Raw genomic sequence first — 18542 nt, forward strand, 5'->3', positions numbered from 1 at the left:
GGTAAGGTAAGGTAAAACTTTATTGAAATTGTTTTTTTCCAATAGCCAATACATACAGCAATTTTTTATTAAAAAAAATCAAAATAAGAACAAGAACAAGGAGAAATAAAGAGAAAGAATAAGATGACACAATCTAAGTCTAAAGATAAAGACAAAGAACATAGATCAAAGAAAAACAACAAAGACAAAGGATACAAAGACTAACATAGAACAGAACATCCAGATACTTGAAAAGTTTTTAAATGTTTTTCTGCAGCCGGGTCTGAGTTTCTGCTCTAACCCGCTTGTGCGCTCACCCCCCGCTTTCCGGCTGTCTCGTCCAGTTCCTTCCACCGCATCAGTCCCAAAAATAATTTTCTTTTGTGTTGTGAAACTTCTTAACCGAAACTCTCCCTTTATTTAATTTAATTTAAAAATAATGTTTATAATATAAAGTTATACTATAATAACCAGGGGTGTCAGCTTTGGTCTCACATTTCAAAGTGAAAGTCGCGGGGGGCGGGGGCTCGTTTTGATGACGTAGGCGTCGTCAAATCGCGCGAGTTCGTGTGCAGGAATGTCGGAAAGTTCGTGACTCTCCTCCGTGTACTTTTTCAAAAAGTGACTCGGGACGACCGGAGACCGGAGAAAAGTACCCCAAAAGTTAGCAAACCCGACAGCCGAAGATCTTCCGCGGGAGTCTGAGGTGAGTGTGTCCGTCGACGCGTCGCCCTGGGCGGCTGCGACAGACAACGACAGGGCCCGTGAAAGTTGGTGCTCGCTGAAAGGAAAATGGAGTCTGAGGAGGAGGCGCTGTCCGGGGCTGATCAGGACCAAGGCTAACACTAGTCCTGCTGCTCAGCCTCCGACCTCACACTTGTCAGAGGTTAAACCCGATTTTAGGGACAGTTCTTGACCATGAAAAGTAGTTTAATCGACACGTGCGTTATTTTTGCTAAAAACTAAAAACTTTACGAGTCGTCACCATTATGTGCAGAACTGTTGTTCCTGTTCGAGTGTTGACTCAAGAATCTTTTGACTTGTAGATGAAATACTGAGAATGATCGTGAGGTGGTTCCGTCCCTGGTACCTGGTAGATCTTAACTCGATAGCAACACGGTCCAACAGAACCGACGTGTTCACTAAAGTTAACTTTAGACACTTTTTTTTAGTGGATCATGAACCGCACTGGGCTGTATATCTGCTACAAAATGGCCGAACGTCAGAAGTAGAAACTATAGTTTAACGTTTCTTTAAACAAAAGTTGATCTTTGCTGACGTCAATGACTGTCGAAACTAGGGGTTGTCACGATACCACCATTTTAGTAGTCGATACCAGTACCAGTCTTTTTGTAGATGCCTCGATACCATGATCGTAATAAAAGGTACTTTTAAGTACATAACTTAAAAACAAAAATCAATCATTTATCATTCAAAGAGTGGTGATGGTAAATATGTTTTCCTATAGATGTGCAAATAAATAGCACAACCAACCATTATATATACAAACAGTAGTAATGAGTAGTCTTTAAGTATGAAGGAGAACATTTTTACTTATTTTCTTTACCTTCCAAATATTTGTGTGACTCTAGGCTTCAGTCTGAGACTAGTTTCTTTCCGTTGCCAGATTTATTGGACGTATACTGTACAGGCAAAACATTAAGAAAACAAGATTTATTTCACCTAACATGAACTTAGGAACCATCCGAAAGAATCTCATATTGTTACATTACATGACCACCAACACTAAAATTCCTATTTTGTGTTTAGAACAAAGTTAATTATTTTGTATCGTCAGCCACCAACATATTGTAAAGTATTACAAACATGGATGTCTGCAAGGAGTGAAGCTGTAGTGAGGCGGTTCTCTTGCTCAGATAGATGGATGGATGGATAGATAGATAGACATAATTAAACCTCTGGAGATTTCCTTCGGGAAATTGGTTTTCCAGTTCACAGAAAACACAGACGGATAGATTCATAAAAACAAGAATAAGAAGTGTAATAAAAAGAACAAAGCGCAAGGGATGACAAAATCAAAGTATGAAGTACAAAGGTCAAAGAAAAGGATACAAAGATTAACAAAGGATATAGTAATTAAAGGTTATTTGTAAAGCGCCTTTCTAGACCAGTGTCACAAAGTGCTTTAACCTTGGAACCTTAATCCGAGTTTCAGTTTTGTCCACATTTAGCTGCAAAGTCTTTTCACTCAGACATTGTTTCATTTCTAGCAAACAATTGACTAATCTGATCAGCCTTTGGGGCTCAGTTGGATCCAATGAGCAGTAGAGCTGGATCAAATGTGATGAGAAACATCAGGAAATCTCTTTAAGACTTTTACCCAGGGGAATCAAGTACAGTAAAAATAATAAAGGACCCAAAACAGAACCTTGAGGGACTCCACACAACAGATCCGCTTATTCAGACCTTATTTGATTGGCAGATACACTAAAACTGCACCCAGAAAGGTATGAGTAGAACCATTGTAGCACATTCAGAAAGGTAGAGTGATGTTTACGGAAGCCAGACTGAAACTTATCATGGATGGCGATCTGATCCAGGAACAGAGACAGCTGCTCAGACACCACCTTCTCCAAGATCTTGGACAAGAAGGGAAGCTTAGAAATAGGCCTGAAATGATTGAAGTCAGTTGAGTCTAAGCTTGGCTTTTTGAGTGAAGGCTCCACAATGGCATGTTTAAATGCATTGGGAAAAACCCCTGTGGAAAGGGAGGTTCACCATTTTGGTAACCCAGGGGCCAATTACATCAAACACTTTAATGAAGAGTCTACACGGAAGGACGTAGGATGAGCAAGAGGAGGGTTTCATCTTGCTCACCAGCGCAGATATATCAGCCAGTGTCGCGTCGTTAAATGAGGACCTCAAGGTGGGGACAGCCTCAGTGACAGCAGGGGTACCACACACAAGGGAATGGATTTTATCTTTGATCAATTGATTTTTTTCATTGAAAAATCTCAACAATTAATTTGCTGTCAGCTTCACAGAAGATAGGGGTGATTGGAGCAGCAGGACACACTGACCAGAACAAGGATATATTTGTATTATAGACTCATACATGAGCTTTAAAAGACGCTGGAGTCGTCGACTGTATCCTCTCATCCTCAGACATCTCGCTGGTTTCGTTGTTTCTTAAATTACGGAGGATGTATTAACCTTTGGCATCACAAAAAAGGAACAAACGCTGTGAATATTTGCACGTTAATTACAAATTAAAAATCAAATTATCTTATTTTAATCACACTTTATAGAAATACAAAAACTATACTACTAATAAAATGTTATTTGAAATAAAACACAACAACATATGTTTAAATACTGTGTATAATATATATTATTATTCCAGCGCTGTTGAATATTGAGCCAGTATCATAAAAAAATGTGACATTGAAGTGTTTCTTAGATGTTTGACAAGGCTGTGATGTCAAAGGTCATGTGAGTGATAAATAGTAACCGATATCTAACTTTGACGATTTCCCCTCCAGACAAGATGGCTGCTCAGACACTCTTTTCCGTGGAGTTTCCTGTGGGTGGTCCCCGTCCGTGCGAGCAACCCCTCCAACTGGTGATGTTGGCCACCGTGGCGACGGCCGAGGGCCTGAACGAGAGCGGGGCCACCAACCAAAAGGAGATGATGGAGCTGCAGACGGTGGGCAGCGACTTGATGGACAGCGAGGACGAGAGCACCATCAGGTAGGAACTTGATCACCTGGGGTCAGTTGTTATGTTGGGATAATCTGATGGGATTGTTGGTTCTTGGATTGACTCAAATCTTGTCAATGGGTTGTTCAAAAGCCGAAGAATGATTCTGAAGTTCGATTCGATCATGTGATCCAATCCAAGTTTTATCTGGATTTAATTCAGTTTGTGTTGTTTACAAATTTTCAGTAGGATCTGAATAACTTTGACCCAAAAAACAGATTCTAACATGGGTTAGGATTAAAGGTGAATTCCAGGTGGGAATTTGGGAAATGTAGAAAAAACATTGTTCAAAAATTCAATTTGTAGCATTTTGGGTCTATACTTTTATTTATATTTCGCACCTGATTTGTTTATCTGATGCCGTGATGATTACGATAAAGTAGACTCCTATCATTTAAGCCTTTCAATAAAGTAAACTTAAAAAAAATCTTCCCTTGGAATAAACCCACATACTTAAATGACCAACAAAATTATATATTCAGTATTTTTTCCTTAATCAATGTATATTAACTTTAAAAAACAGAGATTAACCTGTCGAAAATATTTTTGTTTTAGACATTACGCCTTTTTTTAATTTAAGACCTTTTAAAAACACCCGTAATGCATTCGTTCATGTGTATTTGTCGCTGCACAGATAAATGGACATAAAATAAATCACAACTAGAAGCAGATGTTTATTTTTGTGCATGACTTTTGGTTCTTTACATTGCTAGTAGCTGACATTGATATATTTTGTCCCATTTAGAGCACTGGTAATTCAGATTTGGTCATCTTAAAAACTGGTCTCTAGATCAGGGTGATCCGATCTAATTTTGCTTTAAAAAAGTAACAAGGATGATCCTGGATGGGTTTTACAAATCTGGATAGTTTTGACCCAGATTCATTAAAAAAAAAAAGTTGGCCCCTGGTTGTCACATGATGATAAGCTTGTGTTCTTGTCAGGTATGACGGCGAGAACCCGGGGGAGGCCTGCAACATAGAGTACCCTGCAGGGCCCAGCAGGCAGCCGGTGCCGCCGGTACGTGACGCAGAAGAAGAGGAAGCACAAGACCTGTCGCTGCGCCCGGCTGACGATCCTCCGGCCGCCCCGACGGCGCCGGACGACGGCACGAAGAAGAAGAGGAAGCCGTTCCACTGCAAACCCTGTAACTTCCACGCTCAGAGCGAGGAGCAGCTGGTCCAACATCTGAGGACCCACCCGGCCAGCAAGATGAAGGTGGTCATCTCTGTGGAGGGCAGCAAGAACTGTCCCAGAGAGTCCGCCGAAGGGGACCAGGAGGGCGGAGAGGGGGACGCTTCCGCAGACAGCAAAGGACTGATCCGCTGCGAACGCTGCGGCTACAACACCAACAGATACGACCACTACATCGCACACCTGAAGCACCACAGCAAGGAAGGCCAGGACCCCAGGTGAGGACTTTAACCAACCTGCACCAGAACCCCCCCCCACTTGACTAGAAGTTTCTGGACTTCTTGTGATCTATTTTTGGTTGTTTCTCTATCTATCAGAATATTTAATGGTTGAACATTACAAATGTTGAAACTTAAATGTTAAAATAATTAAATTCAATCATTTCTATGTTGATGGGTGGATTTGAAACAAAATATTGGAATATTTTCCAATTTAATAACACTTTAATTGTCTGAAAGTTTGATCCAGTATCTCAGTACTCCTTTAGTATTATCTGATGGCTCTATTATACCAACATTTTTATATTGGATGTAAAAGGCTAGGAATTATATATAGAAATTATTAAGTAATAACACTTATAATTGGTGGAGTATTATTAACCTATGTCTAAACAAAGTCATTTTGAAATATGCTAGAATTTTGGAAAATTCAATAATTGAAAAAAAAAAAAATCCACGTTCAAGTTCTTTTATTTGTGAAACATACATGTATCAAGACATACAGCATAAATTAAATTGTGGTCGTCTTAGACCCACGATGCAAAGCATGAAGTTAACAATGAAAGGACATTAAAAATAAAATAAATAATCAATAAAATGAAATGGAGTAAGTAATCAACAAAACTTAAATACTCAACTAATAAACAGAATATAAACAAAAAACAAAGTTCAATAATAATAGTTATAAAATTTCCATTATTCAATAAAACAGTTCAAGCTTGAATGACCACCAAATTAAAAAGAATGTAGTTTCATTTGAAAAATGTTAAACTCAACCATTTTATATTCAGATGGCACTGATGATGGAAGTCCATTTGAAGTAGAAGCGATAAAAAAAAAAAAAAAAAAAAAAATGAACAACGCGCCATAGAAATTAGGGTTCCAGTCATGACACAGCAGTCGACAGGAGGACAAAGTGCCCACAGATCCTAAATAAGAAATTATAAAATTAAAATAAAGAAGAATATAAAGTATAAATAATTAAAATAGAGAAGAATATAAAGTATAAATAATAATACGTGAAGTTCACGCCACAGTCTAAGTTGTTAACAGGATACAAAAAAAACACGATTAAACAGATTCTCCTGGAATTTTAACACCAATAAATAGTCTGTTATATTTATCTTAATAATGTTTAATTGTGCTTAAGATGGACAAACATCGTGTTTGATGATGGACTGATGTGTTTGTCTCAGGGTGTTCAAGTGCACACTGTGCCCGTACACCACGGTGAGCCAGTACCACTGGAGGAAACACTTGAGGAACCACTTCCCCAGCAAACTGCACACCTGCAGCCAGTGCTCCTACTTCTCCGACCGCAAGAGCAACTACATCCAGCACATCCGCACCCACACAGGTGAGCCTCTCCTCCCTCCGTCAGACGCGTCCACTGACTCTTGCTCGTCGTCTTCCAGGCGTCCGTCCCTTCCAGTGTCCCTACTGCGACTATTCCAGCTCCCAGAAGACCCACCTGACCCGCCACAAGAGGACGCACTCCGGTCAGTACCTGCAGCTGTTCTTAACCCCGGTGTCGTCCCATGATTTAACGCATTTACTCACCGCGGCGTTTTCCTCTCTCTAGCCGTCACTGACGTTTAACACGGTAACGTAACGGTGATATCATTTAGTGTGTCGTCACGGCAACCAGGGGCGCGAGCCTGCAGAGCGATGTGTACAGTGGTCCCTCTTAAATGCTAGTTAGTGTTGAACTACCTGTTTTTAACTCTCAAAAACCTACATCATTTAACAATTATTTATAATTAGAAGTTGGACTGGTTTAAATGAACAACTTTTTTAATAACTTACAATTTTACGTAACAGTGACCTGAACAGCTGCTTTGCCGCCCAGCCAACCAATCACAGCTGTCAATCACTTTTGTTATAGCAACATGGAGTTTAAATGCAGTGTTCTAGTGACCAACAAGCAATCATTAAATAAAGCAGTGTGTAGAAAGGCATCATGGGAGTAAACTGTTTTGTTGGCCCCATAAGTAAGGGGGATGTTGTATTCAATGCCTCCTTCAACATTCTGTGGTTTTAAAGCCTAGTTAAATATGCAGTACCATAAAATACTTTAAACAATTTCCCGAAGGAGACCTCCTGAGGGATCAATACAGTTCTACCTAACCTTATGTGGTGAAAGACTTCAGAAGGATAACCACGATATGTTGAGGGACTACTTTACCCCACATTGGGTCACAGCGCTCTGCAGGACTCTTCATCCCGGTGGTCCAATTGTCCCTCAGCGGCACCGTCACTCACCCCGTCTCTCCTTCGCAGGTGAACGTCCGTTCAAGTGCGAGAGCTGCAACTATCTCGCCGCCAACCAGCACGAGGTCACCCGGCACGCCCGGCAGGTCCACAACGGCCCGAAGCCGCTGGGCTGCCCCTACTGCGACTACCGCACCGCCGACCGCAGCAACTACAAGAAGCACGTGGAGCTGCACGTGAAGCCGCGGCAGTTCCTGTGTCCGCTGTGCAAGTACGCCGCCTCCAAGAAGTGCAACCTGCAGTACCACATCAAGTCCCGGCACAGCGGCTGCGACGTCTCCCTGGACGTGTCCAAGGTGAAGCTGCGGGTCAAGAAGCCGAGAGGCGGCGACGGACTGGCGGCGGACGATTCTTCGGGCGCGGAGGAGGAGGAGGACTTTGACGTGGACCAGGAGGACTCGGACGACAACCTGGACAAACCCAGCGGACCCATCAACCTGTCGGTCACGGGAAGGACCAGCACACCACCGAAAGATGGACAGAAGAAACCCATTCAGACCGTGAAGGAGAAGAACTCGAAGAGACAAAAGAAGTCTGGAGAACAGACGCAGACCAAGAGCAAGAGACAAGCCAAGAAGAAAGCTGCAGACGAAGCAGAACACAAGAGTCGGGAGGTTAGTCCGGAAGTGTCTGAGGAGCAGGTGGCAGAGGATGACTCGGAGTCAACGGAAACAGTGAACCCTCAAAGGAGGAAAAACAAGAGCCACAAAAATAAGAAGTCTCAGTCCAAGAAGGTTCAGGAGAAGATCCAGGAGAAGAAGGAAGTCCCAGAGACGCCACAGAAAGACGAGAGGACAAAGAGGGTTCTGGACGTTGCCACCAAATCCGAGTTGCCCTCCAAGCGCAGGCGACTTACTTCTGCCGAAACTGCGTCGCCGACACCACAGTCCACCCCTCAACGGACCAGGAAGTCCAACCGGAAGGTGGCGACAAGCCAACAGAATGAAGAGGTCACGGAGCCGGTGCCGGTGCCGGTTCAGACGGAACCGATTCCCGACTCTGCGTCAACGACGGAGGAAGAACCGGTTCCCGAGACTAGAGCCAGTACCTGCAGCGTCCCAGAGGTCCAGAGCTCTGCCGAGGCTCAACCCTCGCCCGCTGAAGAAAGTCTTGCTCCCACCTTCGCCGTCCCGACCTCCCCGGTGTCGTCGTTGCCGGGTCAGCGCCGCAAACCCACGGACGGCGACGAGGACGAGGGCATCCACAGCAGCCACGAGGGAACCAGCGACATCAGCGACAGCGCTTCTGAAGGGAGCGACGATTCCGGTCTCCATAGCAACGCCACCGCCTCGAGCAAGACGGTCAACGACCCGGAGACGCCCACGGATGAGGTGCCGACGCCCACCGAGCTGAAGAGTCACATGTGCATCTTCTGCGATCGCACCTTCCCGCTCGAGGCCGCGTACAGGCGGCACCTGAACCGGCACCTGGTCAACGTCTACTACCTGGACAATGGCGTGCCGCAGTGAGCTTGTACGGCGTCGTCGTCACGCGGAGACGACGAGATCACGCGCCAGTCGAGGTGTCGTTTATTAGCGGCGTCATTATGAGTTACAGCAGAAGTTTCATTCTTCTTCCCACTTGTGCCTTTCCGACAATCAACCTGTACGAACACTTGTCGACTCTGATCCGTCGGATCGTTTGTAAATATTTGTGCAATATTTTGTATCGAACCAAAGTTTTTTCTTTTTGAGCAATAAAGCCGGTTACTCTGCACACGATCACACTTCAGGCTCGTCCGTGTGACTTCCTCCTCGATCACGTTTCAAATGTTCACGTCTTCCTTTCCAGTAAGTCCCTCAACATGACGACCATGTTTTCAACTTATTACTTATAAAGTTCTAGTAATAATGTCTTCACTCCTCCTGCAGACAGCTGCGATCGTGCCCCGCTTTGTTTATACAATGAGTCCCTGGGTGGTGGAAACTTCTGGAGTTGATGACGCGCATTGACTAACCTTGATGTTTGACCAATCACAGCTGAGAGTGCGTGGTTATGGTAAACAAGATTGAATCCTAAAAAAACGTTTTTTCAGTGGACGGGGCTTAAGATAATTTTCTAATGTAAATATTTAAATGAAAGTTTTGTACAAACACACACATACTGATGATACAATAGAGTCCAACATCAATTTAAGACGCACTTAAATCAACACATTAGTTTAACTTTAAGCATTGAACAAATTGAATCATTTGATCAATTTCTGCATTGAAAGGTTGCATTTTTTAATAAAAAAAAAAAAAAATGTACAGTTTGATATTGTAATTCAATTTCTTTTTTATGAATCAAATATTTTAATCTATAGACAAGACTTAAATAAACATTGTTAGACAAATGAAAAATATTGAATTCACACATTTTTGAAATTAGACTTTAACTGTGTAAAATAACTTTCATTTTAAAGATATTACATTTTTTTCATTATTAACTTAAAACTTACCTGTCAGTATACAATTTGTTATTCAATTAATACAAATTACACCTTTAAATACATTTAATTTAATTATTTAAAATAAATTAAATGCTTAAACTAAAATTTAAATAAGAAATTCAACATTTAAAAAGGTTAAATTCAAGGTAGGTAGAACTTTATAGATCTTAGGAGGTCTCCTTCGTGAAATTATTATTTTCCAATTAGACACAGCAATACAGCAATTATTCATAAAAACAATGATTCTATACAATATGCTTAGCGCACTGATGTACTCCATACATCTCTTCTCCTGCTATGAAACGGTTTAAGGGTGAATCCTGGCTTTTGTCACTCAAGAGTTTTATTGATAAAAACACTACTGAGCACGTGCAGAGGTTCATCAGTTCGAAAAGGAAGTGAGGTCATAGTCCTGAGGTCATAGTCCGGTTAGTGGTTTTGGCTTCTTGGTCTTATATGAAGGCGTTTTCTTTATTCTCTGTCCCTTCAGAGAGACGATGTATGGCAGCAGTGGCAGAGTTCTGAGTCCCATCTTGACACCCTCTGGACTGTGGACCCGCAGCTGCAGCAGCTCGCCCGCCCCGGCCGTCACTGCCACCCAACCTGCAGCACAATAGAGTATTACTAGTATACATAACAATATTACATATTATTGAATGTACTACACTTGTCAGGTGTTACAAGTTGCTTCAATCAAAGAGATAATTATTCAATTTATAAAAAAAAAAGTTGCCTCGATTGAGAAATAATTTAATTTAGAATAAAATGTTGGATTGAAAAAAAGAAAATATTGTAAATTAAAAATAAAACTTTAAAATTAAACAAATATTTGCCTCAATAAAACAAAATTATTTAAATTGCAAAAAAAGTTAATTCAATTAAAAATATTGTTCATCAAAAAAGTATATTCGGTGAAAGAAAATATTTTCAATTAAAAAATAAAAAGTCTTCCATCCAAGAATACTAATAATAAATATTTGTGTTTTTTAAAAGTTGCTTCAAGTCTTAAAATAAGCCTTTGAAAACTTTTTTTACTGGAAAATCTTTTTTTGTTGAAGCAACTTTATATTGATAGAATAATAAAGAAACAAATCTCAACCTCATCTGACTTCACACTTACCTGCTGATGACAGTGTAATGTCACCCCCAGCCTCCAGGGGGCCCTTCCCCTGCATCTGGAGCTCCTGAGAAACCAAGCGTGGAAACGTCTCCACCCTTTCAGCGCCGCCTGTTGGAACCTGAAAACATGGACGCTGTAGGTGGTTTTCGCTCGAGGTGGTCAAGAGAGTGTCGTACCCCAAGCAGCTTGTGCCCCAGATGTTTCTGGTAGATTTCGTCAGCTCTCTCCATGCTGGTCACGTGGACCGGGATCTGCAAGGACGCCATGACCGAGAACCAGCAGGACGACCCGGCCTGATCCGACAGAACCTCATGAGTATCGAGGACCTATGTGCCTGTGTCGCCGCCTCACCTGGAGAAGGTCCACCCTGGCGACTCCGCCCACAAACAAGCTCATGCCGGGCTTCAACACGAACGTCCTCGGAACGATGGCTCTGGTGGGAAGCAGCATCTTCACTTCCTGTTCGTTCAGGATGGCGAGGAGCTGCAGGACACGAGCGCAGTCAGAGGAGACGACACTTTGATGACGTCACTGATGGCTCACGTCGTTCTGCTTGAGGATCCCTGGAGTGTCGAACAGCCAGTGAGCGTCCTTCAGCTCGTTGTGGGTGAACGGTTCAGGTGACCTGCTCACGGCTGAGGTCAGAGGTCAGTTAACATCACCGTCCAGACGTCCAAGTGCACGTCTTACCTGACGCCTTCCCCCGCCCGTCCTCCTGCTCGCTGAACGCAAGGCTGTCCGGGTCGAAGTCGATCTCTGCGTGACGCCCGGAGACTTCCGTCCTGAAGGTTCTACCCACGTGACCTGGACAAGACCCTCGATTCAGACTGGACCCCTCCTCCTAGTCTGTGGGGTACAACTCACCTGACAGGTAACGGTCGCCCAACAGCTTACTAGGCTCTTGGTCCACGACTTCGTTCTGCAATCTCTGTTGGCGCCGGAACATGCGGTGCGGCGTCGGGTTGATGATCGGGAACTGCAGCAGGTTGAGCGTCGTGCCTGAGAGACATGAGACATCTTTGAACATTGAACTGTTGATTTCAACATTTTGATTGACATGTTGTTGCATTTAATTATTCTTTTCAATACTTGAATAGTCTCTATTTTGAAAGTTTGAATTTTTTATATATTTAAATCAAGAAAAAAAAACTGATTGTCAATTAATATATAAATATACTGTATATACATAGAGTTTGATATTCTTATAATTCACAATCTTTTCTATTCAATATAAAATCTTTAACCCGAATGCAAATGTGTTTGTAGTATCCCTTGTTGTATCTCTGGATCAAGGTGACCCGAAAGCAAACGTGTTTGTGGTATCCCTTGTTGTATCTCTGGATCAAGGTGACCCGAATGCAAATGTGTTTGTGGTATCCCTTGTTGTATCTCTGGATCAAGGTGACCCCAATGCAAACAAGTTTTTTGGTATCCCTTGTGGTATCTCTGGGTCAAGGTGAAAGTCCACCATGGCTTCCATAAATACATACGTATTTCACCGGGTCACCTTGACCCATAGACACCACGAGGGATACCACAAACATATTTGCATTTGGGTGACCTTGACCCAGAGACAACACGAGGGATACCACAAACACATTTGCATTTGGGTCACCTTGATCCATAGACACCACGAGGGATACCACAAACACATTTGCATTTGGGTCACCTTGACCCAGAGACAACACGAGGGATACCACAAACATGTTTATATTCGGGTCACTTTGACCCAGGGACAACACAATGGATACCACAAACATGTTTGCATTCGGGTCACTTTGACCCAGAGACACCACAAGGGATACCACAAAGATGTTTGCATTTGGGTCACCTTGACCCAGAGACAACCCAATGGATACCAAAAACACGTTTGCATTCGGGTCACCTTGACCAGGATATGAACAAAAGTGTTAAAGGCTACAAATTAAAAAAATTAATATTGAATTTTTGAGGGAAAAATATGTTTGAATCATTGGAATTAGAATATCCAACTAAAGATATTATGGAAAACAACAGTAATTAAAAGAAACAAAATTAAAACTTTAAATGATTGACTCTCTTATATACACTTCATAAATCACACGCGGGTCGTTACCGGGCCAGGGCGAGATGGTGGCCTTGCTGATGACATCACTGGCTCTGGACTTGCAGTAGTCCGACTCCAGCAGAGTGTTGAACAGCGTCGACTTGCCGGAGTTGGCTCCGCCCACCAGATAGACGTCGCCCTTGTACTTCCAGCTCGCCTGCAGACTCGAGATCAGCCCCTCGATGCCGTAGCCCGTCTTGGCGCTGATCAGGTGGACGTCCGTCAGCTGACCCCCGAACCCGGCGTCGTGACAGTGCTGGGTCAGCAGCTGCTTGATCCGCTTCAGGTAGTTGGGGGCGTCGCAGGGGACGGCGTCGATCTTGTTCCCTAGAACAAAAACCTTTTTGTTGGAGCCCACCAGCTCCGGCAGGTCCGGTATGATGGAGTCCGGGATGTCCAGGAGGTCCACGATGAGCAGCACCAGCGCCTTCTTGTCTTTGATCTGTTGCACCACTTTCCGGTAGTCCTCAGAAGACATCTGGAGACTCAGCGCCTTCTGGTGGTGAGTCAGCAGGAAGCAGCGCTGACAGATGGCGCTGTCCAAACTCTCCTCCTGCACCAGAACCTTGAACTTCTGGCTGGGCAGGTACCCGGGTACCTCCATGGCGGTACAGTGCAGAAGTGCTCCGCAGCCGGAACAGGGCGTGTCGCTCAGAGGCTCGTCCACGTCCGGCGTCCCGAAGATCTTTTGTTCTCCTTTCCGGGGCTTCTTCTTCCTCTTTGAGGCCACGAGGTCGGGGTCCAGAGGGAAGTCCGAGTCCTGGAACTGGATGGATTTGTTCGGGGTCTCCGGCTCGGAGACCGCCTCTAACGCCTTCATCTGGCGTTGGAGGGTGTGGAGGCGCTGCGACGGGGGCCGTGGGGGTTCAGGAAGGGTCAGGACGGGCTCCTGGCTCTCAGTCTCTTGTTCTGGAAAGAAAATTTCAACATCGTAATGTACTGTTGTATTATTTTATACCACACCTTGAAATAAATATATATAAATAAATATATATATATTTTTTTCTATTTTAAGATTAACAATCAAATATTATTAACTTTATTATTTATTACTATTATAGCGTTCATTTTTGTGTTGCAACTAAACCTCTGTCCACTAGAGAGCAGCAGTCATTACATTATCCACAGCTAAACGAACGATGAAATCCCAGGCGACGACTGAGGACGAGAGGATACAGTCGACTCCAGCAGCTTTTAAAGCTTATGTTCGGACATATTTTTAGTTTCAAAACAAGCAGTTACGACTTCATCAAGAGTCATGTGGTCTGTAAATTCTGCAACACCAGAGTCAAGTACTCGACAATACTACACATATATCCTTGTTACTACAGTATCACAACACCAGAGTCAAGTACTCGACAATACTACACATATATCCTTGTTACTACAGTATCACAACACCAGAGTCAAGTACTCGACAATACTACACATATACATGTACATTCGTTCCCAAAGTATCCTAATACATCGTAACGTTTACACTACATATAAGGGTTTTGTAAAAAGGTATTTTGGTTGTGGTCGGATATGACGTTTTGTACATTACGGATATGACGTTCAAGTTGGAGCGACGCATGAGTTTTGTCTGTAAATAAAGATGCTGAATATCGCCGACAATAAAATGGAGCAAGAAGACAAAAAGTAAACCAAACAAAAATAGAGTTAAACCTATGAGATCTGCAAACACGAACTGCTCCTCGGAGTTCGGGTCCACGACGCAGGTTCGGCTGGTTCTGTTCACCGACGTCACCCTCCGAGCCGTGACGTCACTCGTCATCCCCCTCAGAGCCCGCGCGGACCGAACCGAACTCCAGAGAGCGCGACAGACGGTCCCGGTCCACATCCTCGAGACCACCTTGGATCACACGCCGAACTCCTGCGCTTCTTCCTGTGCGGAAATGACGTAACGTGACGTCAGAAATCCGTCTTATTTTGAAGGTTCGGAGCAGGATGTTGTTTCTCGGTTACTGTTTGAAGTTTTCGAGCAAAAGTTCGGTTAACTTTTCGACCGGTTCGTGTCAGGAGATGGACTTTGACAGCCTGGCGTACTTCCGGTCCCCCTGACCCACCGACAGCGTCTCAACATGTGGTCGTTCAGAACTTTGTGTTCCAAGACTTTCCGTCTCCGGACTTCTGCTGTCGTTGCACAGGTGAGCCGAACCGAACCTTTCCAGTGACGGTCTGGTGCCGTCAACGACAGATGATCGAACTGTTCGGTTCCGTCTATATGAAATCTCCGTTCGGATCCAGTGATCGAGGACTTTTTTTTCTTTAACTGGTTAATTTATTCAAAACTCTGTGACATTTCAACCCGGTCCGGTCCATATTATCACCCGTGACGTCACCGAGCTTCCAGCGGTTTTATGTGTTCGACCACACTGGTCCTGCAGAGTCTCTCATGGCTGCCTCTTCTTCGCAGCCTCGGGTCCACTTGTCTTCTGGGCCGCAGCAGACAGACCGAACCTTCTATGAGTTCCGGACCTACTGCATCCGACCTGAACAGAACTCTGCCTTCCTGAACCTGACCAATGAGAAGATCCACCTGAGGACCGCCCACTCCGAGCTGCTCGGCTACTGGACCGTGGAGTACGGAGGTCTGAACCAGGTGGTCCACATCTGGAAGTATGGTGAGAACCTCCTGATGTTCCTCCAGTCCTGATGTTCCTCCTCCTGATGTTCCTCCTCCTGATCTTCTTCCTCCTGCTGATCTTCCTCCTGATCTTCCTCCTCCTGATCTACCTCCTCCTGATGTTCCTCCTCCTGATGTTTCTCCTCCTGATGTTCCTCCTTCTGATGTTCCTCCTCCTGATCCTCCTCCTCCTGATCTTCTTCCTCCTCCTGATCTTCTTCCTCCTCCTGATCTTCCTCTTCCTGATCTTCCTCCTCCTGATCTTCCTCCTCCTGATCTTCTTCCTCCTCCTGATCTTCTTCCTCCTCCTGATGTTCCTCCTCCTGATGTTCCTCCTCCTGATCTTCCTCCTCCTGATCTTCCTTCTCCTGATCTTCCTTCTCCTGATCTCCCTCCTCCTGATGTTCCTCCTCCTGATGTTCCTTCTCCTGATCTTCCTCCTCCTGATCTTCCTCCTCAGACAGTTTCTCTCAGAGGTCATCGGTTCGTGCAGCTCTCAGCAAAGACCCATGTTGGATCTCCGAGTACATCTCAGCGGCGATTCCCATGTTGACCTCGCAGGACAACGAGGTCACGTACCTGCTGCCCTGGAGCAAACTGCAGACGCCGCCACAAGAGGGCGGTAAATCCCACAAAACTCATTATTGCGATCATGATGTCATAATATTGAATGGTTTAATTTCAATATTTTTGAAGTTTTGTATTGAATTGTTGTTATTTTTAATCATTGACTTATAATTTAATGTTATAATTAATATATTTAAACTTTTTTAAGTAATTCAATTTACAAATTGTAACATTTTTTTAATGAATAAATAATTATTCCAATTATTTAAAAATAAATCTTCCGTTTGTAGACTTACATCATTTGTATCGATTAGTCACGTGATCGTATGCGCGGCGCGTGATTGGCTAAAAGTTAGTCAAGCAGCTCGGTACTATTTTTAGGTTGTTTTTTTTCGTGTCAATATTATAGATTTTTACATTGAATTTAAAAGACTACAAAATACAAATAAAAGAATGTAGAGAGTTTTTTTTTTTTAATTAATTATTGGGATAAGAATTTTAAACTCGATGTGTAAGGAAAAAATGATTAATATTGAAAATTTAAAAAGATTTTTTAAATTTGGTTGAAAAAATATTGAAATGGCTTAATTCAATTAATTCATCAATACATTCAAATTCAATTATTAAAACAACACAAACCATTTTACATTGAAATACATTTTCTTTTTTAAGCATTTAATTATTTCTCCAATAATTGAATTGTATCTGTTTCAACATTTGAAATGGTAAATTCGAGCACGATAATAATCTGATGACGCTGATAAAATACACACTCAGTTCTGATCGTGACTGTGTGTCCAGGTGTGTATGAGCTCGTCTCCTCCCAGATGAGACCTGGAGGTCCAGCAGTTTGGGGCGACAGCTTCCGGTCCGCGCTCACATCCTGTGATGCAGCAGGACGCGGGAAACTTCTCGGAGTCTTCCAGAACGACTTTGGACTCCAGAATCGAGGTACGGGGCGTCATAGCTCAGATGCGTCATAGCTCAGATGGTAGAGTGGTTGCCTGCAGTCCAAAAAGGTTGCAGGTTCAATCCCAGCTCCTGACAAGCTTGTGTCGTTGTGTCCCCGAGCAAGACACTTTACCCTGATTGCTCCTGATGGCAGATTCGGCGCATGTGTGCAGCCTACTCCCATCAGTATGTGTGAATGGCTGTCAAAGCGCTTTGTGACCCTGGTCTAGAAAGGCGATATATAAATAGAGATTAGTATTAGTACACTTTCTAGAAGCAAATCTGACCGCGTTCAAACTCGGAGAAGTATTATTATATCCTGCACGCATACTCTGATCATTACGGCCTCTCACAGGATCCTCCAACATTAAATGACCATTATTTGAACAATTCCTGACCATTTTAATGCAGAAACCACCGTTAATGAAATGATATAGACTCACAGGAAGATTCTGTCAGATACTTTCAAAATAAAGGCCTTTTGAAAGTGAGTTGAATATTATATTTTGGAGAAACCCTTAAATTGTAATAAACCACTAGGCAACCGCTACACTTGAACAAGAGTACCTAAAGAAGACACAAAGTTTGAATCCATTTATATTTGGTATTTCAAAATAAAAGCAAATTACACCTATTTGTGGTAAATACCTTGTATGATCACAAAAATACCAAAAAGGCGTTTATTCTGAATAGCACATGGGACTGTGTTCAAACTTCCTGGGGTATCTTCTCGGGGTGCTCTTGTTCAAGTGTAAAGTGATGTCATAGTGGTCAATTTAAGGGTTTTGCAAAACTATTTTTTTTAATTCATACAAGTTCGTCATCCATAAGTATCACTTTCAAAAGGCTGTTATTTTGAAATAACACATGAGTCTCAGTAAAAAAAAATTTCATGGGCGTCTAATTAATGTTGTTCATAGTTGTGACAACCTGTAGAATATTTTGAACCATTTCCTTTACTTTGAAATAGGTACGTCGTACCCAGTGCCGTAATACCTGTATTATACGAGCACCGCAGCATTCAAGAGTTTAGTTCTATGCGTACTAGACCACCGTTCTATGGTGGTCTGGAGGCTGACGCAGATTTGTTTGTAGTTCACGCCCTCTGGTGGTTCGAGAGCGCAGACCGTCGGGCAGACCTGCGTCACCAGTCCCCCCGGGACCCCCGAGCGGAGGCTGCAGGTAAGACCCTCTCCAACCATCATGTGACATCACGTTACTCACCCGAGTCATGTTTAGTCCGAGACAGCGTGGTCCACGTGGAGGTCCAGAAGAACAAGCTGCTGCTGCCCTGTGGGTTCTCCCCCCTCAAGTGATCCGTCCATCACCGTTGCCATGGAAACCGTCAAGCCAATAAAAGCCAGTTAGAGTTGACAAG

At 43.4% G+C, this 18542-nt stretch overlaps 3 protein-coding genes across 3 annotated transcripts; 2 read left to right on the forward strand and 1 right to left on the reverse strand.

The window, feature by feature from the left end:
- The first annotated feature begins 548 nt into the window (after positions 1–548).
- Positions 549–9106, forward strand: rest (RE1-silencing transcription factor). Its single transcript, XM_087799408.1, has 6 exons — positions 549–685; positions 3483–3690; positions 4642–5109; positions 6306–6466; positions 6525–6608; positions 7390–9106. Exons 2-6 carry the CDS (start codon positions 3488–3490, stop codon positions 8847–8849), a joined length of 2376 nt encoding a protein of 791 aa, XP_087655534.1. The 5' UTR covers positions 549–685; positions 3483–3487; the 3' UTR covers positions 8850–9106.
- Positions 9107–9912: 806 nt separating this feature from the next.
- On the reverse strand, positions 9913–14900 carry noa1 (nitric oxide associated 1). Its single transcript, XM_087799486.1, has 9 exons — positions 14686–14900; positions 13027–13926; positions 11796–11930; positions 11622–11735; positions 11475–11566; positions 11283–11414; positions 11108–11224; positions 10932–11049; positions 9913–10414 (listed from the first exon to the last, which is right to left on the reverse strand). Exons 1-9 carry the CDS (start codon positions 14858–14860, stop codon positions 10230–10232), a joined length of 1968 nt encoding a protein of 655 aa, XP_087655612.1. The 5' UTR covers positions 14861–14900; the 3' UTR covers positions 9913–10229.
- A 74-nt stretch (positions 14901–14974) lies between these two features.
- On the forward strand, positions 14975–18541 carry nipsnap3a (nipsnap homolog 3A (C. elegans)). The gene is made up of 6 exons (XM_087799487.1): positions 14975–15167; positions 15437–15644; positions 16107–16268; positions 17015–17164; positions 18260–18346; positions 18404–18541. The coding sequence occupies exons 1-6, from the start codon at positions 15102–15104 to the stop codon at positions 18478–18480; spliced, it is 750 nt and encodes a 249-aa protein (XP_087655613.1). The 5' UTR covers positions 14975–15101; the 3' UTR covers positions 18481–18541.
- The last annotated feature ends 1 nt before the right edge of the window (position 18542 follows it).

The sequence above is a fragment of the Callionymus lyra genome, chromosome 9, assembly GCF_982586985.1.
Source record: "Callionymus lyra chromosome 9, fCalLyr1.hap1.1, whole genome shotgun sequence".
Lineage (NCBI taxonomy): Eukaryota > Metazoa > Chordata > Actinopteri > Syngnathiformes > Callionymidae > Callionymus > Callionymus lyra.